The sequence below is a fragment of the Delphinapterus leucas genome, chromosome 1, assembly GCF_059928025.1.
Source record: "Delphinapterus leucas isolate spDelLeu-1000000601 "Yukka" chromosome 1, BTC_Dleu_Yukka2, whole genome shotgun sequence".
In the NCBI taxonomy this organism is placed as follows: domain Eukaryota; kingdom Metazoa; phylum Chordata; class Mammalia; order Artiodactyla; family Monodontidae; genus Delphinapterus; species Delphinapterus leucas.
Window position 1 is genome coordinate 161,586,354 of NC_143129.1, and position 24,340 is coordinate 161,610,693.

Here is a 24,340-nt window from a genome sequence, read left to right on the forward strand (position 1 = left end):
GCAATAAAGACCATACTCTTAGTATGGCCCATCAGGTCCTGCATGGTCTGGTCCTCCCTCCCTCTCTGGCCCCATCCTCCCTCTCACTCTCTCTGTTCCAACTACACTGGCTGTGGTCATCACAGGGCCTTTGCACCTGCTGTTTTCTCTGCGCGGAATTCCAGCCTTCTGCCTTGTTAACGCCTATTCCCTCAGATCTCCACTCCAGCATTGCTTTCTCAGGGACACCCTCCTCTTGACCTCCCTGACCAGGTCAGATTCCTCATTATTCACCCTCCCAGCACCACATACCTCTCCTTCATGTACCTGTCATAGTTGTAATTGTCCATTTGGTTGTAGTATTATTTTTAATATTTATTTATTTGGCTGCGCCGGGTCTTAGTTGCGGCACGCGGGATCTTCGTTGTCGCATGAGGGCTCTTGTGGGATGCGGGATCCCACAAGAGCGGCATGTGGGATCTAGTTCCCTGACCAGAAATTGAACCTGGGCCCCCTGCATTGGGAGCGAGGAGTCAACCACTGGACCACCAGGGAAGTCCAGGTTGTAGTATTAAAGTAATGTCTGTTTCTTTCACTAGACTGTAAGCTCTGTGAGCATAAGGACCCTGTCAATTTTTGCTCATTTGAAAATCTCCAGCACCTCAGTCCTAGCACATAGTAGGTGTTCAGTGTTTCTTGAATAAATAAATAAATTAATGTGGCCCACTTCTCTCCGCCTCTGTTTCCTGAGCCTAACCCTCCATCATCTCCTGTCTGGACCTTGGCAATCACTTTTTAACTGGTCTCCCAGTTTACAATCAAGTCCCTACTGGTTTCCCACCCAACAGCCAGAGAGGTCTAATAAAAATGCCAATCTGAAAAAAAAAAATGCCAATCTGACCATGTCACCCTTCCCACCCCCATTTAATAGCATTCATTCTCTTCCCATGGTCCTTGGAATAAAATCCAAACTCCTGACAGAGCCTAACAAGGCCTTGCATGGTCTGCCTTACCTTGCGCCAAGCTCCACCTCCTCAACGGACCTTTCTTTTTTTTTTAATTTTTTAATTGAAATATAGTTGATTTACAATGTTGTGTTAGCTTCTGGTGTACAGCAAAGTGATATATCTCATATATATATGCTTCTCTGCTGAAGCACAGGGTGGGATCCAGGAGGAAGACAGCCACCTGAACAAAATCAGGATTCTGTCTGGAATGAGGAAGGGGCGATGGGAATGGATGTTGAGTGGACGACTATGCCTCTGACGCTCACCTGCTAGACTGTCAACTCCATGAGAGCAGAGGCCAAGTCTTTTCCTACTACTGCATCCCTGGCACAGAAGCCCACTGCCTGGTACAGGGTAGATGTAACCATTTTTGTTAAATGAATAAATGACAAAAAGGAAGGCCACAGGCAGGATGTCTAGGACTCATACCAGGTAGGGATGGATATCTGCAGGCCCCTGGCTCCTCAAGTTCTTCTTAGAACTCAGGAGGCCACATGCTCCCAGCCCCACTGCCAGCCCCAAGAAGAGACAGCACTGGCAGAATTATTCTCATTTTATTTCTGGAGAAATTTGATCAGATGCAATAACACTGATTCCAGGCGAGGGCAGGGGGCATGGGTACTCCTAAAGCAACCAGTATCCTGTGGCCCAAGGTGCCCCCCATCCCCAGACCTGGGTTCCCCCTCAGTCACAGTTAAATAGAGGGAGGAAGATCTCCCCAGGGAGTCTTGGGAGGGTCTGCCTCTTGCACCCACCCCTCCACGCAGAGGAGTCTGAGCACAAGCTATTTACAGTATTCACATCCACTGTACCCCACCAAACCAAGGCAAATACTACAGGTAGCGCTTCCCCATGGGAGGAGGCCAGAGAGGCTGTGAGTGTATGTGTGTGTGTGGGGGGGGGGTGTCCGCGCGTGTGAGCACACGAATGCACTGAGGGGCTCCAGCCAAAGAGACATCAGTCTATAAGGTGCAGGTTAAAAATAACAGAGAGGACCCAACGCTCAGGGGCCCAGGCCACTTCCAGCTTTGTTCTGTCTCTTTCTCTTGCAGACATCCTGGTAGATGATGCAAAGGAGCCCTCATAGTTGTGCCTGGATCCAAGGCAACCCCTTAAAGGACTTCTGGGAAAAAAGCAGGAAGGGAAACAGTCAGGGGAAACCAGGCTCCAAGCTCACATGGCTGGGGGTCTTCAGGGTAGAGCTTGAGAGGGCCTCTGGCAGAGCTAGGAGAAGAGAGGGCACGGCTGAGGAGGCCAGGGAAGGCTGCTGAGAGGTATAGATATAGGTCCGGGAGACAGGGAAACCTACCTGTGACCTGCGGGGCCTGCACCACAGCTTTCTTGAGGAAGGCTTCTGCCTCTGCGAAGGGCAGGAGTGCCTCTGGAGTTCGGCCCAGACTCTTGTCCCCAGAGGGTCCCTTAGGGGAGAAGCCATTCTCCTGGTGCGCTGGGAGAGGCTGCAGGCCATTCACCAGGGACCCTGGCGACTCCTTGTTTGGCAGGCTGTGGATGCAGAGGCCAACGCTTAGGCACCTCCCATTGTAGGACAGCCCAGGTACCCCACAGCGCCAGCTTGACCTTGCCTCCCTGCTCACGGCCCCTGGGGTTGGGAGCTGGTACCTCCACTGAGGCTCCTGGGGGGCCAGCTCCTCTTTCTGCACAGCCTCCTTCTGCAGCCCGGAAGACCGAGCCTCCATGGCTTTCACAGGGTCTATCCCTGGGAAGGAATGGCCACCAGTTAGGGGCTGGTGAAAGGATGAGGTCTGAGGATCGGGATGGAAACGAGGGGAACAGGCCTTTACCTGGGCTGGAATTGTTGGCCTTTGCCTCCTTTCTGTCCTGCTTCTGCTTTGAAGAGGAAGAGCAGTCAGGCTCAAGGGGATATCTGGCCCCATCCCACTGAGCTGCTGAATTCTTCTCTCCCCAGCCCAGACCCTGAGCAGCCTCCCAGACGGCTTCCCTCCTCCACCCTGGATGCCTTTCCCCAACCTCCCTTCCTCACCGGACCTCCACTCCCAACACCGCTCTTGGGGGCATCCTGACCTTGGTTTCAGCAGCTTCTGACTTCCGAGTCCTCTTCATGATTTCCTCCAGGCGCTGTTGGGAAGCCCCACACCAGTTAGGCCCAAGACGCGCCCTAACTCTCAACCTCCCACCAGCTAGTCCTGGTCCTGGAGTTTCAAGGCCCTTCCAGCTCGTATCAATTCTTTCCAGGCTAGGAAGCCGACCTCACCCCAACTCCTTCTTGTCCTACCCTCTACAAGTCCAAGGCAGGGCCCACTTCCCAGCCCCACCAGCCCCTCCAACCGAGTGGGGACTGAGCCCAGGAGCTGGCCCCGCCCACTAGGACCAAACCCCGCCCACAGAACTCCCGGCCCGCCGCTCTGCACACCTTTTTGCGCTCCTGCCGCTCCTGCTCCTCGCGCTGGAAGTGCTTTTCCCGCTCCAGACGCTGCCGCTCCGCTTCTTCTCGGGATCGAGCTTCGGCCTCCTCTTTCTGCCAGAGAACCCCGTGAGCTTTAGGCAGCCGGCCTCCAGCTGTCCCTCCCGGTCGGTCCCAGACCCGCCACGAGGAGGCGCCCGCGCCCCGCCCCGCGGGGGCACCTGCTTCTGCAGCCGCTCCAGTTCCTCCTGCTCCGCCTGAGCCTTCTCCCGGGCCTCCTGCTCCTCCCGCCTCCTGGCCTCCGCCTCCCGCTCTGCCCGGGCCTCGGCCTCCCGAGCCAGCTGCTCCTCTCGCATTCGCCTGGGGGACAGAGGAGACGCAGGCTTATCCCCAGCTTCTTCCCCAGCCCCTGTAAAGGCCTCCTCAGTCCCCGAGGGCGTGCTCACTTGTCCCTTTCTGCCTGCAGCCTCCGCTCCTGTTCCTCGCGCTCCCGCTGCTCCCGGGCCTGGCGCCGCTTCTCAGCCAGGAGCCTAGTGGCCTCTTCTCGGTCCGTCGTGCCAGCCATCGGTTTGCTAGGGGTCACCAGGGGAGCAGGGGCTGGGGGTGAGGTCAAGACTGCTGTATCTGGAGCGGGATCCAGGACCAGGAATCAGCACACACCAGCACAGACACCTCCATCACCCCTGCATGCCCCCGTGCCTCCTGGACCTCAGGGCGATCCAGGCGGCCCACCCGCCCAACTCCTGCCACCAACTCAGAACACTGAGGTCCTCCTCTCTGGCAGGAGCCTCCTTTCGCCAATACCCAGTCCCCAGGCATCCCTGGCAGCCCACACCTCTGACCGCCTGCCCCTCACAGGCAAAGCTGGCTTCTCTGCCCTGCCCACCTTTTGGCCTCTTCTCTCCTTGCCCACCTGCAGGGATCTCTGTGGGCTGCTCCTCCTGGGGCTGGGCTGGGGTGGGTGAGGGCACAGGCGAGGGTGCGGGTGAGGCTGGGGCTGCAGGCTCCTTCTCGTCAAGGGCCTTGCCCTTGCTCTGGTTCTTGTCCTCAGGCCCCGCCACACTGAGGGTCTCCTTTGCCTCATCCTTCCTCCGAACCCGCCCCTTGGGTGATGCAGTGGTACCTCGGGGGGACGGTGGTTTTGGGGGCAGAGCATGACCTGGACCTGGGCTGAGGCAGGGAGAGGCAGGCCTGTGCCAGGATGTGGAGGGAGAGGATGGCCGGGCCTTGGATTTGGGACTGGGAGAAAAAAAGAAGAGTTAGACCTTGAGGGCACAGAGTGTCCACACACACGTACACACTTTCAGCATGTCACTTCCTCAGGGAAGTGTCCGCCCCAGGCTTGGGTCAGCACCCCACCTTATGTGCTCTCACAGAAACATAAAATTTCCTTTTAGAGCATACATCCCAGTTTGTAATTACATATTCATTTGTGATTCTTTGATTATTGTCTGTTTCCCCAATAGCCAGTAAGACTAATAAGAGCAAGAACTAGGCCTAGGGACTTCCCTCGTGGCGCAGTGGTTAAGACTCTGCGCTCCCAATGCAGGGGGCCGGGGTTCAATCCCTGATCAGGGAACTAGGTCCCACATGCATGCCGCAACTAAGAGTTCACCTTTCGCAACTAAGGAGCCTGCCCGCTGCAACTAAGAAGCCCACGTGCTGCAACTAAGACCCAGGGCAACCATATAAATAAACATTAAAAAAAAAAGAACTAGGTCTGGTTTGGGTCATGGAAACGCCCTCAGCACCCAGAACAGTACCTGGCAAGGACCATTCATGCATCCAGCAGGTATTTGTTGAGTGCTTACCAGACGCCAGGCACTGCTCTAGGTGCTAGGGTACTTCGGTGATCAAAACACTCCCCCCACCCCCCAAAAAAATCCTCCCTCAAGGAGCTTTCCTTCCAGAGGTGGGTGCCTAACACATATTTACGAACGAATGGCTGCCTGGCTGGCTGGCATAGGCAGGCGGTGCGCCCCACTGCCCGGCCCACCTGAACTCCGCGTTGCCAGTGGAGAGGCGCGCGCGCGTAGAGGCCGGCAGCGACTGGCGCTTCTTGAGGCTGCGCTCCCGGGCCAGGGCACTCTTCTCCTTCTCGTTTTCCCGCTCCTTGTCCTTCTTCTCCTTTTTCTGCACCTGGGGAGGAGGGTTAAGGAGAGCGTAGAGAGGGGGAGCAGAGGTCAGAGGCGCCCGCGCTGCCCTGGATGGGATCCCTGTCCCCGCCACTCACCAGCGAAGCCTCGGGTCGGAGGCGTGCCGGGGCAGGGCTGCCCCCGGAGCTGGCCTTGCGGCGCTCCCCGGCGGGGGCGCAGCGGTGCCCGCTTCGGGGGGCGCTGCACGGCGTCAGGGGGCTGGCGGAGGCCGAGCGAGGGCACACGGGCACGGCTGCGGAGGGATGAGTGCGGTCGGGGCGTGGCCTACTCACGAGGCTGGCCCCTGTCCCGCCTCTCGAGGGGGCTCTCCCAGGACCGTGGCCCCTACCCTGGTCCCGGCCGTTTCGGGGCAGGGTGACTGCACTGCGACTCCGTGCCAGGAAGGAGAGGGTGGGCGTCATCAGACGGTCCACAATGCTGCTCTCCCATGGGCTCAGCTGCAGGCTGCGATCTAGGGGGAGATGCCAGGAGAAGCGGGTTACCGCAGGGCCAGAGCAGGCAGAGGCATCCGGAGACCGCCAGGTACCACCCCCATGCCGAGCTCAAGGACTCTCCTCCCCCAGGAGGCCTCTTCCCGCAGTCATGGGGGGTTACACAGGTCCGTCCTGGGGTCTGACCTCCACTGCAGACCCAAGCGACAAGACACTTCCCATGGCAATGTCCTGCAGGGCTAGAGGGTCCCCTCCTACCGCTCTCCCCAGGTGAAAGGGTTCTGCACTGTGAGTATAGCGAGGAAACACCCAAGGTTGGTGGCAGACCCAGCTGCCCACTTCCATGTCCCACTTCCTGCTCTCAGAGGGCTGGCCTGGGGAGGCATGCCCCCATGGATCTGGGACAGTGGGGTTCCTTGTGCTCCTCTGACTGAGGAGAGGCCCAGCTTTCGTGCGTGCCAGGCCAGGGAGAGGCTGCTAAGGGGGCCACGCTGCCCTGGGCCACGCTGCCCTGTCCCCTCAGCTGCTGGGTTATTTTTAAGCTTCAGTCACAGGTGGGGTTGGTAACAGCAGCTGATTTTGTTGCTAGGCAACAGAGCAACCAAATAAAAGCTGGAGAAACTTATAAATAACTCCTACCATGGCCCCTTCACATGTGAGCACCAGGGCATGGTGGGAACACAGGGGCTGTGCTACCCTCCTTGGCCAAGGCTCTGGAGCCAGCCAAGGCCACGGCTGGGGCTCTGAAAGCAGAGAAGGCAAGGTTGCATGGGCCCTCCAGGGTGGAGTCAGAATAAGAGGGCTCCTCCACACACGGCACCCAGGCTCGTCGGGTACTCGGGGGCAGCTGGCTGTGGTTGGAGACGAGGCTGCCTGCCCATTCCCACCCTCCACCGCCAGTCCCACCCCCAACCCACCTGCTCTTGAGGCCCCAGCCAGGCTCTCTGCCTGCTGGGTCACTGCCCTTTGTCTCTGTTCTCCTCCCATGTGGGGCACACCTCTGTTCTCAGGGCCCAGACCCAAATGCCGGCTCCCCCGAGGGGTGCAGAGCCCCGAGTGGGGTCGAGCGGGGATGGAGACCTGGGGTATGTGAGGGCTCCTGGGACCTGGGGTTCTTGCTGAGCTCTGGAGGAGGCTCGGTGGGGACTACAGGAGCTCTGGAGGGAGGAGGGCTGGGCCTTCTCTTACTTCTACTGGGGGAGTTCCAGAGCGTGGCAGAGGACTTTGAGAGCCGCTTGTTGATTATAGAGTCCACGTGTTTGGGCAGGTTTACTGCCGACACGGAGCACCTGCTCCCACCTGGAGGGGAAAACACACGGCATTAGGGCCGGGCCGGACGGGAGCCAGGGGGGGCACTGAGGCCTTCCATGCAGGATGCTCCGCGGGCAGGAGGGGACAGGGAGGAGTGGGCAGGCTAGGAAGGGGAGGAGGAGGCAGACTTGGCTCTGAGAGGATGGGGTGGGGGGGGGGCGAGGGGGTGGTTAGGTGACCAGAGACAACCTGGATTGGGGGAGCCGACGGAAAAGGAACAGAGGAAGGAGATGGAGTAAAACTAGAGAAACTACAGCCTTCCTGGCCAGGAAGTCACTCCCTACGGCTGGGTGCTGCAACCCCTCCCCCATAACCACCCAGCGTCGGCACTTGCTGGCACTGCCCAGCCAAGGCTCTATGGCTACAACACCCACGGTACTGGGACAAATGCAGAGACGGTCCTAAACAGAAGAACCCATGGTCAAAGTCACTCACACAAATCCACATATTCACAGGGACACACAAAGACAAAGACGTGCAGGCCCGGGCATATAGAGTGATAGGTACTTCCACATGCATGCGTGTGTGCAGACATGCACAGATACAGAAACAAAAACACCAACGGAAAGAGGGTCAGACCCAGATGCACACAGGCACAAATACATCGAAGCAACTTAATCATATTTGTAACAGCTAGCATTTGTTGGATGCTTACTGTGTACCAGGCACTGTGCTGGGCACCACACACATGTTACCACACTTGATCCTCCCCAACATCTACCTACAACCTCGGAGGCAAGTAGTACTGTTATCCCCATTTTACAGATGAAGAAAGTGAGACAGCAAGAAGTCAGAGGTCACACCACACGTGCCAGAGCTGGGATCCTGACCCAATTCCATCTGACTTGGGAACCCACACTGAGGTACACAAGGCCACAAACACACCAAGGCAAACACATATTAAGACACACAACGCACAGATCCATGAGCACATACACCAAAAGATGCACAATGAGAAATACTGAGTCTTGCCATTACATAAAGACATCCAAACACAGCGGTACATACATGCCAGCAAAAAGACCAAAATCCGCGATGGCCCTACGTGAAGAAAACTCAGAGACAAAAATCTACTTTCCAAGACAGATACGTAAGGGGGTGACGGTTTTCTTTAAACGTCCAGTGTCTGCAGGGTATTAAAGTGCTCTTCTATGTATCAGCAACTAATAGCAATTGACAGGAGCAAAGAAGCCTAATCTAAAATGACAGAGGTTTGAGGAGCGAACCGAATGAAGAGACTCGACCTCTGAATTGCTAGTGGAAGTCCTTGTAAAGGACTTGGGTTTACAGACTTGGGTTTACAGATCATTCCAGAAGGCACAAGTCACACGAAACAAGGCATACCTGCTGCAGGGAGCTGCCAGCTCCTTGCACTGAAGCTGCTCCCTTCCCCCACCTCTCAGGCCCCAACCTCCCCCGCCCACCCTGCGGCCCCTCCTGCGCACTCACTGGGCTTCCGTCCTGGGGAGCTGTGGTGCAGGGCCCCTGCCCAGGACCAGCGCTGCTGCCGGATTTCGGCCCACGTCTTCTTCACTGACCGCTGGATGGCTGCTTCATATCGCTCCTGGTGAGGAGGGGGCAGAGGGGAAGGGTCTTGGCTCAGAATCATTCCTCCTACCTGGGAGAAAGGCCCTCTCTCTCCTGGGACAATGCCTCCCCCTATGATTGAAGACAGTTTGCAACAGATCCCTTTCAACTTGTTCTTGGGGAGCTTTTCACTGTTCTTGACTCATTATCTGAGTGCATGAGCTGTTTCTCTGAGGATGGAGCAGGACTCTCCGTGCCTGGGACTCCCAGGTGGGCCACTGGCACGAGGGTCCTGACCCTGGAGCTGTGTTTGCTTTTAGCCTGAGGACCCGGGGCAGGGCCAGGCTGCCTTTTCCTTCATATCTTCATGGTGCTCAAGCCAGGGTTCTCCTAACTAGGAGCTCACTCAGCGCACTCAGACAGACACATCTCTGCACACCTATACACACACACATACGTGTACTGATAGCACAGGGTTACAAGTGCTCACCCTGGCGTGTACAGAACCAAACACATCTGCACAGATGCCCAGATGTAGTACCCATGGCACACAACTGCAGACACATGAACACAGATGTGCATACACACTAAGCCAGTGTGCAGATATGTGCACACACATGCACACAGATCCACGTGCACCTGGTCAGAATTCAGCATAAACACACCTTGTTTTTCTCCAGTTTCTGCCGCTGCCGCTCCTCCAGGGCTGCTCGGCGTTGCTCGGCTTTGAGCCGCTGCTCCTCCAGCCGCCGCCGGCGCTCCTGGAGCTGCTTCTCCCTCAGCACCTTGGCCTTCTCCTCCTTCTCCAGCCACACCGCCTTCTTGGCCGCTGTGGAGAAAGGAGCCCCAGGGGGCGTGAGCAGTCCTGCAGCGCCCGGCCCCGCAAGTGTCTCCTCCAAGTGGCCTTGCCTGTTCCTCCGACCCTGGGTGGGTCTTCCCCCTGCCTGCTTGGTGGGGAGGTGCCTCTGCTCTCAGACTCCCCCCTCAAATTGAAGGGCATCCTGAAGATGGGTTGAGACCTCAGAATGAGGGCTTCCCCAACGGGAGGCCTGTTTCTCCCCCATTGGCCTCATGGTCTCTGGGCACCGAGGGAGAAACAAGCTCTTTAGTGCCAGATCCCTGTCTGACTTTGGGGTCTGCTGTATCGATACTCACGTATTGTGATTAGGAGCATGAGATTTGGGGTGAGATGAGGCTTCTGGGTCTGAATCTCAGCTACGCCACTAGCTGTGTGGCTCAGGCAAAGGATTTCATCTTTCTGAGCCTCTGTTTCCCCATCCTCAGAATGGGTAGAGGGTTAAGTGGGATAAGCGTACCGCTCTTAGCACAGTGCACATAATGCATGCTCCGGAAGTGTTAGTGTTACCAATAGAATGTCGATGGTGGTGACAATGAAGATGCCACTGCTTCCCACACACTCACCCAGGTACTTGGCCCGCTCTTCCCGCCGCTCCTTCGCCAGCTTGTGTCTCTCTCCTGCCTTCTTTGCATCTTAATAGAGGGAACAAGAAGAGGCTTAGGTCAAGAGCCTCCCCCAAGAGGGGAGTCAGCCTCAGGGCCCTCCCCAAAGGCCTCATCCCATGCCTTTTCTTATCTCCTCCAGGTAGAGACTCCCCTGGATGGCATCATCCAGGGCTGGGACTGGGCCCAGGACTAGGGACATCACACATACCTTGCTTCGTGGGAGGGCTGTCGGCAGCTGACCCTGCTGTTGGGGATGGCTGGCTGCTTCTTCGAGGAGGCCTGGCATCCCGTGGGCCTGTGGCTGGTGGGGTGGGTCCCCTGATCTTCACTTCTGAGAAAGGGGACTCTTCCTGCTTCGGGGCTGGCCTAGGCCCTACCAGCTCTGGGGGGCTTTCTGGTTCCAGTGGGAGCTGCTTAGGGCCAGTGGTGTTCTTCATGGCGGGAGGGGTGTCTGGGGGAGTGTCGGGCACCAGGGCTGACATCGGTGGTGGTGGCGGTGGCGGGGAGGGGTCACCTTCTGGAGAAGGTCTTGGCTCTGGAGGGGTCCTGGCTGCCACATCTGGAAGAACAACACAAGAGAGGAGAGAAAGTCAGATAGAACATCTGTACCATCAGTTCAACATGTAGCTCTCTCCCTTGTCCAGCTGATATTCATTCATTCATACATGTTTATCGAGTTCCTTCCATGTGCCAGGCCTTCTTCCAGATACTAATGATATAACGGTGAGAAAATGGCCACAGTCCCTGCCTCTGCGGGGCCCACACTCTAGCAGGGCAGACAGATAGATAGCTAGGCGATTACAGTATAGAATAAGTACTATGTCTGGGGTAGCAAAGCAGAGATGGTTGTTAACCTATATTGGAGGGGTTTCCTGCAGAAATTATAGCCAAGCTGAGGTCCAGGATGAGCTGGAGTTGGCAAACCAAGGAAGAGAGGGTTCTGGTTAAGAGAAGATCATTTGCAAAGGGGCAGAAGGGAGCAGGGTGTATCAGAAAAGCTGAGAAGTTTGTAGTAGTTATTAGTGCACCAAATGGTAATGATTGGTTTCCACGTCTGCCTCCCTCGCCTTTCTGCTTTACCTTGGGGTCACAGTGCCCATCCCAAGGCCTGGTGCTCAGGGGCTGCCAGTGCTGGGCACAGTGGGATGCCCGTGTGGAATCCCCAAAAGGGAGGGTAGGCAACCAGCGACATCCCCTTTGTCGTCTTTTTTTCTTTCCCAACCACCCTCAGATTTCTTCTTTTAAGACACTGATATTTCAGGGTCCCTGTAAAAGACACCAAAGTGCCAAGGAAGGAAAACACATGATTTGGTGTATACGTGTTCATGCACACATGTGAGCACAAGTACACTATAGCACAACAGAAAGACTGGCTTGGGAGTCAGCCTGATGAGGGCCTGATTCCGACTTCACCACCCCAAGACAGGAAGAGAGGGCCTGATAACCTTGGGGAAGCCACTCAACCGCTCTAAGCCTCAGTTTTCATATCTGTAAAATGGGGACTATAAGCCCAAGCTGATAGGGATGTCAGTGAAGTGCCTGGAACAACTCATGTGCCAGCAAACAATACTTCCCTCTCTTTTCCTATGGGTCTTATGAAGCTGCCAAAGGAAGCCTCTGCATGTTGAGCCCTGGTACCATCTACTGCTGCCCTCTGGGCACTAAGGGGATTGGTGGGGACACAGCCACTGCCTGGGCGTAGGGATCAGGGCCAGGGTCCATGGAAAGGTCAATCTAAGGAAGCATTTTCCGCTCTCGCCAGGTGCCTCCACCATGCAGGGTCCTCTGCTCTAGGAATGGTGGCCCTCTCAGGAGGTGACAAACTCCCCACCCCTGTGGGTGACAATGTGTATGCAGGGAGAGGACACTCCCAAGGAGTCAGCTTTGGAACTCTGGGGACCCTTTTCAGGGAGACGGGTGTCCAGTGGGCTCTGAGGAAGACAGGCTATTTGAATATGTGGCCTCCCCACTAACTGTGTGACCTTGGGCTAGTTACAGGCCCTCTCTGTGCCATAGCTCCTCCTCTGTAAAATGCAGACAGTAGGACTGTGATGAGTGTTAGTGACAACAATAACCACTAACGTGTATATTTCTCGAGAGCTTCCTATGTTGAGAGCATTTTACACATATTAGTTTTAATCCTTATGACAATACTTCTGAGGAAGGCACTATAAAGATCTCTTTCACACAGAGGAGGAAAGTAAAGCAAAAAGAGGTTAAGTAAAGTAGTTTGAGGTCACTCAGCTGGGAAGTGAAGGAGCCTGGACTTGAACCCAGTGTTTGTCACCACAGCCCACGCTCTTAGCCCCACACCCTCCTGCCTGTGTCAGGCAGTATGGGGTAACACATGTTACACAATGAAATTATCTGAGGCTCACACTATTTGCCCCTCATTCCTTCCCTTCCAGCTTCCTGGTCTCCAGGCAACAGCCCCAGCTAAGGCCCTTTTCCCCCAACGGTCCCTCCAACTCTGCCAGCCCCTAGGTTCATGACAGCTCTCACCAGACCAGCTCCAAAAGGCTGCCTGGTCACTGCTAGTCGACTTCCCAGCCACCCGCAAACTCCTTTCCAATTCCAGTGGGCAAAAAAACTAGTGGCAACCATTTAGTGAGTGCTTACTACATACCGAGAGCTGAGCTGGGCCCTTTGTATCCCCATCCTGCATCTTCATATGAGCTCTGAGAATCTTATCCCCATTTGACAGATGAGACTATCAAAACTTACTCCACTAAGTGATTTGTCCAGGGTCATAGAACTAGTATATGGCAGAGGTAGGATTGAACCCAGGACTGTCTGGGGCCAGACGGCCTAGGTATGTAAGTATCAATACAAAGCTTGAAGGCTGAGGTTGAGGCCTGCTTATTGCCATCCTCCTAGCACCTGTGCCTGCTACATGTGTTGCAATGAAAACTGGTAGGCGGCTGTTTGTCTACACCTAGGCAAATCACACCCACCAAGCAAGACAGTGAATTTCCAACTAGCTTCTGACTAGCCCTGTGAAGGGAGTCTCGGAAGAAGTAGAGGGATGAGGCCTGGAAGGGCCTGCACCTGGGCATCAGATGCAGCGAGGTGGAAAGGTCTTAGGCTTCAGGGTCAGACAGGCCTGAGTAGGGAATTCCAGCTCTGCTGTGGGACCTTGGACAGGCCCTGAACCTGTCTGAGCCCCAGTTTCCTCAGGCTGGGGCCTATGGTGTTGGGACCTATGGCGAGTAGGTCCACCACCTCTGGCACCTGACAGGGGCTCAGGAAGCAGCCTTGCTGGAAGAATTGGTCCGCTTCCTCCCATCTCTGCCACAAGCGCCCACGTGGGTCAGGCCTTCACGCCCACTGCTCCATGACACTGCTCTTCTCAAGGTCACCAGTGACCTCCGCATTGCTAAGTCAGCAGCCACTTCCTGGCCCTCGTCCTGCTGACCTATCTGCCGCATTTGACGTGGTTGACCCCTTGGTGCTTTTTGAACACTTTCTTCAACTGGCTCTGAAGACGACAAGCTCTCCCGATTTCCTTCAACTTGCTGGCTGTGACTTCTCAGGCTTCTTTGCTGGTCCCTCCTTAACTTCCTAACCTCTTAGTACCGGAGTGCCCCAGGGCTCCGGTGAAGACCTCATCTCTTTTTGGTCTACACGTACTCTCTTGGTGATCTCATCCAGACTCACGGCTTTAAATACCATTGCTCTGCTGATGACAACCAAATTTTTACCTCCAGCCCAGACGTCTCCCTTGAGTGCCAGTTTAGCTCATGCAACTCCCTACTTGACACCCCTGGATGTCTTACTGATGCCCCCCATTTTTTTTTTAACATCTTTATTGGAGTGTAATTGCTTTACAATGGTGTGTTAGTTTCTGCTGTATAACAAAGTAAATCAGCTATACATATACGTATATCCCCATGTCTCCTCCCTCTTGCATCTCCCTCCCACCCTCCCTATCCCACCCCTCTAGGTGGACACAAAGCACCGAGCTGATCTCCCTGTGCTATGTGGCTGCATCCCACTAGCTATCTGTTTTACATTTGGTAGCGTATATATGTCCATGCCACTCTCTTACTTCATCCCAGCTTACCCTTCCCCCTCCCCGTGTCCTCAAGCCCATTCTCTATGTCTGTGACACCCCAAATTTAACATCCAAAACTGAGCTCCCAATCTTTCTTCCCCAAACCCTGCTCCTCCTCCAGTTTTCCCCATCTCGGTCAATGGCAACCCGGTCCTTCCAGTTTCTCAGGCCAAAAATCTTGGAGTCATTTTAGAATCTTTTCTTGTCTCACAAATCACATCTAATGTCTCAGTAAATCCTTTTGGCTCCACATGCCAAGTATACTCTGAATCCAGTCACTTCTATCTCCACTTCTATCATCGTGGTCCAGCCACTGTCATCTCTCATAAAAGCCTCCCTGCTGCCATTCTTTGTTCCCCTTTGGCCTTCTCTCACCACAGCAGCAGAATGATTCTTTTCAAGAATAAGTCAGATCAGGAGTTCCCTGGTGGCCTAGTGGTTAGGACTGCGGGCTTTCACTACCGTGGCCCACGTTCAATCCCTGCTTGGGGAACTGAAAAAATCCTCCAAAGAAGCCCCACCTCAAGGGAGGAAAAAACAAAGGCATCACAATGGCCTCCAAGGCCCTTGGGGATCCTCACTCTCCAGCCCATTACCTCTTGGCCTCCTCTCCTCCTCCCCTTCTCCCCCTGCTCCGTCTCTTCTGGCCACTGTTCCTTATTTGTGACAGGCATGCTTCTGCCTCAGGGCTTTGCCCTCGCTGTTCCCTCTACCACAATTCTCTGCCCCCAGATCCTGCATGTCTCACTCCCTCACCTCCTTCAGATCTTTACCCGTATGCGACTTCTCATTCGAGCCTTCCCTGATCCCCTCCTTAAAACTACAAACTGTAGTTGAAGTCTCCCTCCCCTTTCCAACTGTATTCTTTTTCCTTCCAACTCTATTTTTCCCAGTAAGCATCAGTAGCACTTTAACACTGGCTCCCACCCCCAGAAGGTAATCTCCACGAGGGCACACATTTTTGTCTACTTTGTTTAGCTCTTCTATTTCTAAGGCCAACAGAGCCTGGCACACAGGTGCTCCACAGCTATTCGTTGAATGAATGTATCAATGAACTCCACCCTGGCAGATACCATCAGCACCTCTCTTCCCTGGATGACTGCAAACTCCCCCCACTGTCCTACACGCACCCTTTCCCACTCTGCTCTTCACTGAGCAGCCAAAGTAATTGTTTCCAAATGCAAATCTGGCCATGGTACTCTTCCCCACTGGAAGCTTCACAGTGACTTCTCCTTGTTCTGAAGAGAAAGACAAAATTCTTGAACCCAGGCTGCAAGTCTGGCAGTCTGAAGCCCCTGTCTCCCTCCCTACACCTCTTGAGTCCCCACCTCTGCTCCCCTGCTCCCCACTTGCTCTCTACACTCCAGCCACACTGACCTTTTAATTCTGATAGCCTTGCACACTCCCTCTGCCATGGGGCCTTTGCACATGCTCTTTTCCCTCCGTCTTTTCTAACTCCCATTCACCCTTCAGATCTTCGGTTAGGCATCATTTCCTCAGGGAAGCCTTCCCTGGCCTCTCCGAACAGGGTAAATTCCTTCATTATATATAGTCATGGCTTCATGTGCCTCTCGTTTGGAGCACTGTGACTGTTACGGTTTTATACTTCCTTGTTTGGTTCTTTTGTGATTGTCAGCCTCCCCCTAAGGGCTGGGCCACATCTGCTCTGCTCGCCACTGCTTCAACAGCAGCTACCGTGGTGCCCGGTATGTGGAGACCGTCACGAAATGCTGCCGAATGAGAATAAAGCACTGTACCAGGAAGCCACCCTTGCCTAAAGCAGGTGCACAGAGAAGGAGATTTTTACTCTAATAATGAGCAAACCCATATTGCAATTTCTTGCAAAGGGATAAGCACTTGAAGGGAAGCAAAACAACTCCCCCCTCAATTGAGTTTGGGCAGCTTCTTGGACTAAGGTAGTCAGAGAGAAGTTAATAAAAGTAATAATGAGTGTTGACTCCAGCAGTTCAACAGGAAAAACTTCCCAAGAGGCAAATAGCACGCTTGGAATTCTTCTTCTGACCTGGAGGACTATTGACCCCGAATCCAAATATTTTCCTCAGAATTATGCCAACCCTGATGAAATATCATTGGGACAGTGTTATTCGGAACAAATTATGTTAAGCCAAATTAATTCCTTGGTTAATTATCTATATGGTGTGGTGTGGTTAAACCAATATCTGATTATTTCCATTTTCAATCATCAAATGTGATCCTTCAGCCATCTCATTTTATTGTATTTTTATGTGTGTCAAATTGTGAGGTTTTATTTTGCTGTGCTGATATCTACCAGAAGTATTTGTTAAGAACTGGATAAGTGACAGTTTGTATTCATTTCTTGGCACAAAGAGCATTAGCAGGGCAAAGGTGCAGGAGCTGGTTGCAGGGTCAGTAAGTCTAGTCTTCTCAGAAAACCCAAGAAGGACTGCAGAAAGATCAGGGCCGAGTCTCTCGGAGGGCCTGTCACATGTCTCAGGGTGCTTACTCCCCATCTCCACCCTCTGGGCGCTGGCAGGCCTTTCCTCTCATCCCTCCCCAACAACTGCTCCTGGGCCAAAACTCCTCTCACAATACCGATAACTCAGTCTGCCCTTTTTGTCTGCCTGCTGCCCCTGCGAGAGTTGGTGGCGAGAATCCTTTTTGCAGCCCAGAGCTTTATACAGGACCTACCCAGCACAGAGTAGGAATTCTGTGTCTGTTTAATGAACGGATGGATGGATGGATGGATGGATACACTGTGGATAACATAGTAAAACCCCAAGCTGCTCCAAAGTCTAGCCTCTCTAACCCTAAATGTCTTTACCGTATCAGAGCCTTGTATGTGCCCTGCCAGCTCCTCAGCCCAGGAAGGGAAACACAGCTGAAGCCCTGCAGTACACCAGGCACCTTCCCTTATCTCATCTAGTTCTTATTACAGCCCCAAAGGGAAAGCGCTATAGGGGCCCCCGTTCCCCAGGTGCGAACGCTTAGACAGGTTAAGTGAACTGCTCACGTCAGTGTCGGAGGTAGGACAGGGCCCAAGGCTGTCTGATGACAAAACCCTTATGTCACACTGTTTCTGGTGGGTGTCACATCACCCCTCCCTAAGGCTCCTGCCTGTTCCCTGAAGAAGGAAGTGATTCAGTGGTTCCCCTGGGGAGGTTTCCCCCATGAAGATGAAGGGTGCAGGTGGGGCAGGCAGGCACTGAGCTCAGAGGGCAGGAATGCAGGGAAGGCAGGCTCCTGCCCAGGCTGGCCACCAGGAGCCAAGAAGTGGGGCACCTGAGCAGGTGTGAGGGCGAGTGGCCCTCCTCCAGGAGGCTGAGCAAGGGAGTGCCCAGGGGAGGGGCTGCACAGACAGCAGAGGTCAGCATCTAGCTGACCCCTACCCAGAGCCTTCCTGGCTCTCGTAGCAGCTCCTTAGGTGGCAGCATCGGACCAGACAAACGAAGACAGGGAGGCCGACAGAGGGGCAAAGACACACACGCAGACAGAGGGTACACACTGCAAAGAGAGAGACCCAGACAACGTGGACAGAGTCTGCATAATGGCGAGAGACAAGACGTGTTTCTTTTCTCTCTCCTGTTACATACAGAAAACAGACCTACTGGGATTCAGAAATCTGCGCGCGCACACACACACACATGCACGCACACACACACACACGCAGTCAGGCACCCCCTCCGAGGCATAGACAGAAACCTCAGAGATTCATACAGCACTCGGGGACGTGATGTCCCAGTATATTTACACAGCCTCATCCAGGTCACTTCGGCCCTGCCCCTCTGGGCACTCCTTTACCTGGGCCCAGGGAAATTCCAGGTAACTGCAGCAACAGCTAACGCTGTGTCAGGCACAGCTAAACACCTTAAAGCTTCAGTCCTTTTCATCTTCACCACAATCCTATGAGGTCGACATTATTACCCCATTTGACAAATGAAATAGATCCAGAGAGATTAAGAGACTTGCTGGTGAGTAGCAAAGCTGGGTTTGGGTCCCAAATCAGGGTGACAGTCTGTACCTTCACTCTGCTACCCAAAGGGGGCAGCCTCCTGGGTTTCCTCTCCTGGAGAGATCTGGGCTAGGAGGATGGGGTGGGCAGGAAGGACAAACCCTGGGAGATGCCTGATCATGGGGCTGGGACAGAGGGGAGCCTTAGGGGGCAGCATTACTCCCAGCCGGGACAGAGCTGAGCCAGCTCTGAAAGGGAGTGAACTAGGAGAGGGACAGCCTGCTCCGGTGGTCCTCCGAACCTGGGCCACAGGCCCTTCGCAGCAGGGCACTGGGGCCAGGCCGTGGGCCTCTGTGGGTGATAAAGCCGGGATCCCACCTGAGACTGCAGATCTGAAGAGCTCTCTGGCCGGGTTGGCGGCCATTGTTCCCAGCCTCCAATCAGGAGCACCCACTTCCTGTTATTTTAGGCGGCAGGAAATGACCCCATCCCACAGCTTGGGCCCTCCCTCAGCCCCAGCAGGGCTGCCCACGCTGGGGCCTAGAAGCTGAGGACAGAAGCCCAGACTCAGGCCAAGGCCTGAGGATGGCCTACTGGCTGAACTGTCACCACTGCCTGAGTCCAGGGCCTCCTTCTGGTCCCACTTGCTCAGATTCCAACCCAGCAGGAGGCACAGAGGACCCAGGGCTCTGCTGATTCTACCTCTGCCTGCCAGAGAAAAGCTCACAGGGTCCCTAAAACCAAGATGCCCATAGAAGACCAGTCATGCAAGGACAGCGGGCCAGACTCTATCACCAGCTGGCTTGGCCATGCTAATTCAGCATAGAGGTTTGGTGCACAGGCTTTAGAGTCGGATGGACCTGGGTTCAAACCTTGCTTCTGCCAGTACCTAGCTGTGTGACTTTAAGCAAATTACTTCCCTCTCTGAGCCTCATCTATAAAATGAGGATATGGGACTTCCCTGGTGGTCCAGTGGGTAAGAATCCGTGCTTCCGCTACAGGGGGTGTGGGTTCGATTCCCGGTCAGGGAACTAAGATCCCACATGCTGCGCGGCACAGCCAAAAACGAAAAAGAAAATTTGAATAAATAAATAAATAATAAAATGAGGCTAATACTAGTCCCTACCGGGATAGTTCTGAGAATCAAATGAGACAATGCACGGGACGTACTAAGTGCTATGTGTGGCACAGAGAAGGTCCTTAATAAAGACCTGTGGGAGATAAGTAGGATCACCCGGAGGGTCTATTCTTGGCCCATATCTCTTCGTATAACTGGGGAGGAGCACTAGATACCAGGTTGTCTACTCCCTATCATGCTCTCTGCTCCCCTCGGGGCAGAGCTGCAGCTGAGAGGTGATGATGGAGATGCTGAAGGCTGTGCCCTGGGGTGCCAGGCAGAGCTGCCACCTCCAACAAAGCTGCATTATCTGGGCTGGCTCGTTGGCTGCCTTACCGGCCCCAAGGCCCAGTGGGGACCCAAGGACATGGTCCCCAGCTGCTTGAGGCCAAAATCCCAACATTGATCAGACCTGAGACCTGCCCTGACCACCCTCAAGTGCCACCACCCCAGCCTGGGCCCTGCTTTCAGCTCCTTCCCTGCTCCCTCAGCCCTTCCCCACCACCAGCTGATGCCCATCCCTGAGGAGGAGGAGCTAGGGGAGTGAACTGGCCTGGTGCCCCTTCCTCCTTATTTGCATATGCATGACTGCACATTAGGGGCTCATTAGAGGCCTCATTATTGGGCCCACCAACCCAGGGAGGGACAGAAACTGTCAGTGGGAGCTGCCAGCCAGGCTGGCTGCTGTATGTAGAGAGGCAGTCCATCTTCTCATCCATTCAGGTCCACCTCAAATGCCTCCTCTGTGAAGTCTTCCACAAACAGATTCCACCAACCACTGTATCAGTTATACCTGGACTTCCCAGCAGTGAACACATGGGTTTCCCCCACTGGGCCAGGAGCTCCCTGAGGGTAGTGACTCTGATTCACTTCTCTGCCATCTGTACAGCCAGCACCAAGCTGGCACATGGCGGGCAACAGTATGGCTGCGCTGGATGGCTGCACCCATCCCCTGGGTCTCTCTCCTACTCCCAACTGCCCCACTTCAAGTACGGGGCCCTCTGTTCCCCAGATACAGCCTGGCTCATGTCTGTCTAGAACGCACCTCCCCCTTGCTCTCTGGCCTACATTTACCTCCTGAAGTTCTAATTAATGACACCTCCACCTCAGGCCTCTGAAGGAATTAAAAATAATAACAACAAAAATAAATAGCGTTTATTGAGCATTGACTATGTATCAGGGCCTCTCCTAAGTGTTTTATGCGTTTCTCTAACTTAATGATCCCAATGTCTCTATGAGATAATGTCCAGCATTACTGTCATTTTATCAATGGGAAAATTTAAGACTTAAGCAAATTACCTAAGGTCACACAGTAGTAAGTTATGAAGGGGAGACTTAAACTGTTTGATTCCAGAGTCTACACTCTTAAGCAAACTGACTCTCAATTCCTGCCCTCACTTCCTCCATATTTCGTACCTCCCTGCTGGCACCAGTTCCGATAAGCATAATGACAGTAATGGCAATAACACTGTATTGCAGGTGTCTGTGTGCCAGGTTCCTTTAGGTACATCACTTCTGACCCTCACATTAACCTCACAAGGTTGATAATACTACCTCCATTTTCCAGGGGCATAAACTGGCCAGAGGAGGTTAAGTCACTTGCTCCAGTCCAAACTTGACCCCTGCTGCATGCTGCCTCCTGTTAATGCTCAGTGTGCAAAGGGAACTCAAAGAGGGTAGGAATCCCATCGTACGCACTCGGTGTCTCAGACCCATGCCTCAAACTCTCACAAGGGCACGTGTAGTGGACAATTCCTTTACTCCCTGGAAGCTCTTGACTCACAAGGGCCCCTGTCACCTTCAGTTTCTCTGTGTAGGAACCAGCCACCATCCTGACCCAGGTTCTCATGTAACTCCATCTAGGTCCCTATGTGTAGAAGTCTTCCCAATCCAGGACCCTGTATGCAGGACCCATTCAGGCGCCCCCCAATACAGCCAAGCCTCCCGCCCATGCCCTCAGGTTCAGTCCAGACATCCCACTCCAGTGCCCTGCTTATAAACCAGCTACTCACTCCAGCCCTCATCTCTGGCCCAGTAATCACCGCCATTCAGGCCCCGATGTACACACCAGTGCCAGAGACCCTCAGCTGCAGAGGGCCAGTAAGCAGATGGAACTGACCCAGCCTAGGCCTCCCTGGGTCCCCTCTCAAGCTCAGCAGAGCCAAGACGGACCGAAGTGCCATTGTTCCAGCACAGCCTACAAACCTCCCGAACCACACCAGTCTGACAGCCTCCCTTTGCGTCCTCCAGCTCCCACACCCACAGGATCCCCTCCAAGCACCCATACTGGCATGGGGAGGATCCCACCCACAGCCAAGCGGCTCCACCTTGTCCTGCGCTCTCCGCACCCACAGACACTGTTTCATCCTGGGCCCATGCCCCAGGGGGCAGGGAGGTGACAGGGATTAGGTTCTAGGACTCTATGGAGGTGTGGGGTTGGGGCCACCTCCCCCCTGAGTCAGTGGGAACAGGACTTAGGTCCTCAGAAATCAAGCTCTTCCCTCCCTTTCCAGGAAGAAAGAGAAGGAGAAATCCCTCCCTCCAACCCCAGGCCCAACCAGAAACCTGTCCCCACCCCCTCATGAGCTGCTCCCAGATCCGAAAGGGATTTGCAGAAGTCTTGGGCACTGGTGGTTGGTGGGGTGAGGGGAGGGGAGGGTTGATGGTCTGGGGCCTGGAGAGAAAGAGAAAGAGAAAGAGAAAGAGGGAGGGAGAGAGAGAGAGAGAGAGAGAGAGAAAGAGAGAGAGAGAGAGAGAAAGAGAGAGAGAGAGGGAGGGAGGGAGGGAGGGAGGGAGGGAGGGAGAGAGAGAGAGAGAGAGTGTGTGTGTGCGTGTGTGTGTGTGTGTGTGTGTGTGTGTGTGTAAGGGGGGTAGGTATCAGAAGCCTCAGGCTGAGGAATGATGTGGCAGGTCCCTGGAGTGCCGGCCTCAAGCCTTCACCTCATTCTCCAGGGAAAGACTCAGGACCGGAGAGGCTGGGAAGGAGGGCACCAGGGTAGACAGATTTACTTCTATCCCTTTCCTCCCCAAATCGGCCTGGGTGGGCTCCAGAGTAGGCCAGGCTGCAGGGGAATCGGCCCACTCCCCAGCTCCCGCCCTCGCCCCAAACAATGCCGCCTCCCCCTCCCCCTCGCCTTTATCCGGCGGGTTACTTGGCAGCCGCCGCTAGAGACCTCCCCTCCCCTCTACTCCCCTCCCGGCCAGCCCGCAGCAGCAACAGGCCCTTTGCGCGGCAGCTGGAGCGATGGGGTGGGGGCGAGGTCTGGGCCAGGGCCTGGGAGTGGGGGGGGCGCCAGGGCCTAGGCTTCGGTATGCAAGGCTTCAGGCCTGAGAATGTGGACCCCCGACACACACGTTCAGGCTGGGGTCACACGTGCCCACCGGCGATGGGGAGGGACAGACGCCCCAGCTCAGGAGAAGAGGATCTTCAGGGCCTGGGGTGGATCGGGAAGAAGGGTAAGGGCAGGGAAGACGAGGTGGCACTGGGCTGGGGCGGAAGGGTCACCAACAACTCCACATTGGGTTCCTCGCGGATCCTGGCGCCCAGGACGTCCCAGCGCCCGGGATGGGGGAGGGGGCAGCTGTCAGAAGATGCGTCGGTGGCCCAGAGCCGCCGACGCCGCTGCAACCTTTATTTTTGAACTTCCAAGTGGTCAGAGGGCTCGGCAGGAGAGGGGTCCCCGCCGACCGGGCCGGCCTCATCCTCGGCCTGTCCGAGGCCCCACGATCCCCCTCTCTCATCTCGCCTCTGGCATACCTGGGGCTGCGCCGGCACCGGGCTCCGAACGTGAGCCGCTCTCCATGGCTGCGGCGTCACTGGGGAGTCTTCGGGATTTCAGCAGCGGCGACGGCGGCGGCGGCCAGCGGCCAGGATAGGGGTCCCGCGGTGCATCACGCCCGGCCCGGCCCGGCGGGCAACGATTCGAAGGGCGGGGGGGAGCTCCGGGGTAGGTCGAGGCTGGCTCGGCTGGTGGCCTGCGGGTTCGGAGTCGCCGGCCGCCCAGTGTCTGTCGGCTCCGGCCGCGATCCTGCTCCTCGCCCAGCGCCGGCCCAGTCCCCGCCGCGGCCCAACCCTATTGTACCGCCCGGGCTGGGCCTGGCCTCGCCGCTGGCGCGTACCAAGTTGGACACGGGGAGGGCCACCCCCGCAGTGCCCGGGACCTAGCGGCCGCAAGCCCGCCCCACCCGCCCCGCCCCCGCCCTGGGGGCGCGGGGCCTCGAGCCTGGGGACGCGGCCGCCACGGAGAGGACGCCACGGCTCCCGGAGGACGACCGTCGAGCTGTCTCCCCCTGCGGCGGCGCGTTGGTACGCGCCGCTGCGCGAGGCGACTATGTAGGGAGCGCTCTGGTGACTCACCCGCCGCTAGACTGGGGGGAGCAGGGGGGAGCCGGGATGGAAGCCCCCAATCCCACCCTGGAGCCTGGAAGCTCCGGCTCTGGGGCCTTGGCGGCAGCTTCAAGTCCTCATTCTCTCCCAAACCCACCTCAAACAAAATCCTCCCGGGGGACGTCGGGAGACCTGAAGGAGGGTCGCAAGGAGACCCCTAAAAGGGCTATACTTTCTCTCCCCTGGTGATGGCTGGGGTGGCGAGAGGCCCGGCCCGGTAGCCTTGCTGCCGCCCTTCCTCCATCATCCTACGGTTGGTGTCTTCCCTGCTCCTCTGGGGTAATTACAGGCCTGCACCACCGCTTTACCCAAGTCTCTAATCTGCTGGGTCTCTCCCGGCTCCAAACTGGGTGGTCTTGACCCTGAACCTTCCCCAGCCCCTTCAGACGACCCCTTCCAGCTCCCCGGAAGGATTTTCTCCCCTGTGTCCTGTCGAAAGAGTGAGTGAGTCCCTTCTCATTCCCCTTCCCCAAGAAGTCCTGCTTCCCAGCACGGGGGAGTGGATCCCCGAATCCCCTTTTTAGTGCCAGCTGAGGTGGGGCCTCATGCCAAGTCAGGCCCAGCCTGGGCAGAGAGGCGGGAGCTTGCTGGGA

The 24,340-nt window shown here is 55.6% G+C and overlaps 1 protein-coding gene across 11 annotated transcripts; it reads right to left on the minus strand.

Moving 5' to 3' along the window:
* Positions 1–1,521: 1,521 nt before the first annotated feature.
* Positions 1,522–23,579, minus strand: MAP7D1 (MAP7 domain containing 1). 11 transcript variants are annotated; one of them, XM_030759900.2, is made up of 18 exons: positions 23,118–23,569; positions 10,467–10,817; positions 10,217–10,285; positions 9,460–9,623; positions 8,717–8,831; positions 7,145–7,255; positions 5,854–5,976; positions 5,603–5,757; positions 5,366–5,508; positions 4,256–4,608; positions 3,816–3,993; positions 3,591–3,729; positions 3,379–3,483; positions 3,030–3,083; positions 2,789–2,834; positions 2,607–2,703; positions 2,296–2,489; positions 2,098–2,210 (listed from the first exon to the last, which is right to left on the minus strand). In XM_030759900.2, exons 1-18 carry the CDS (start codon positions 23,161–23,163, stop codon positions 2,137–2,139), a joined length of 2,517 nt encoding a protein of 838 aa, XP_030615760.1. In that variant the 5' UTR covers positions 23,164–23,569; the 3' UTR covers positions 2,098–2,136. The 11 variants fall into 11 exon arrangements, with proteins under 11 accessions (XP_089752193.1, XP_030615760.1, XP_089752200.1 ...); XM_089896074.1 differs by having other exon boundaries at positions 2,789–2,831; positions 23,118–23,562; XM_030759902.2 differs by having other exon boundaries at positions 2,789–2,831; positions 4,283–4,608; positions 23,118–23,544.
* Positions 23,580–24,340: the final 761 nt, after the last annotated feature.

Excerpts from the sequence above, each read along its gene's own strand:
- MAP7D1 (XM_089896047.1), bottom strand. The coding sequence starts at position 23,163 with ATGGAGAGCGGCTCACGTTCGGAGCCCGGTGCCGGCGCAGCCCCAG. Across the intron at positions 5,509-5,602 it reads TCCGACCCGAGGCTTCGCTG|GTGCAGAAAAAGGAGAAGAA; the intron begins GTGAGTGGCGGG and ends CCTCCTCCCCAG. Across the intron at positions 4,609-5,365 it reads ACTGGCAACGCGGAGTTCAG|TCCCAAATCCAAGGCCCGGC; the intron begins GTGGGCCGGGCA and ends TTTTTCTCCCAG.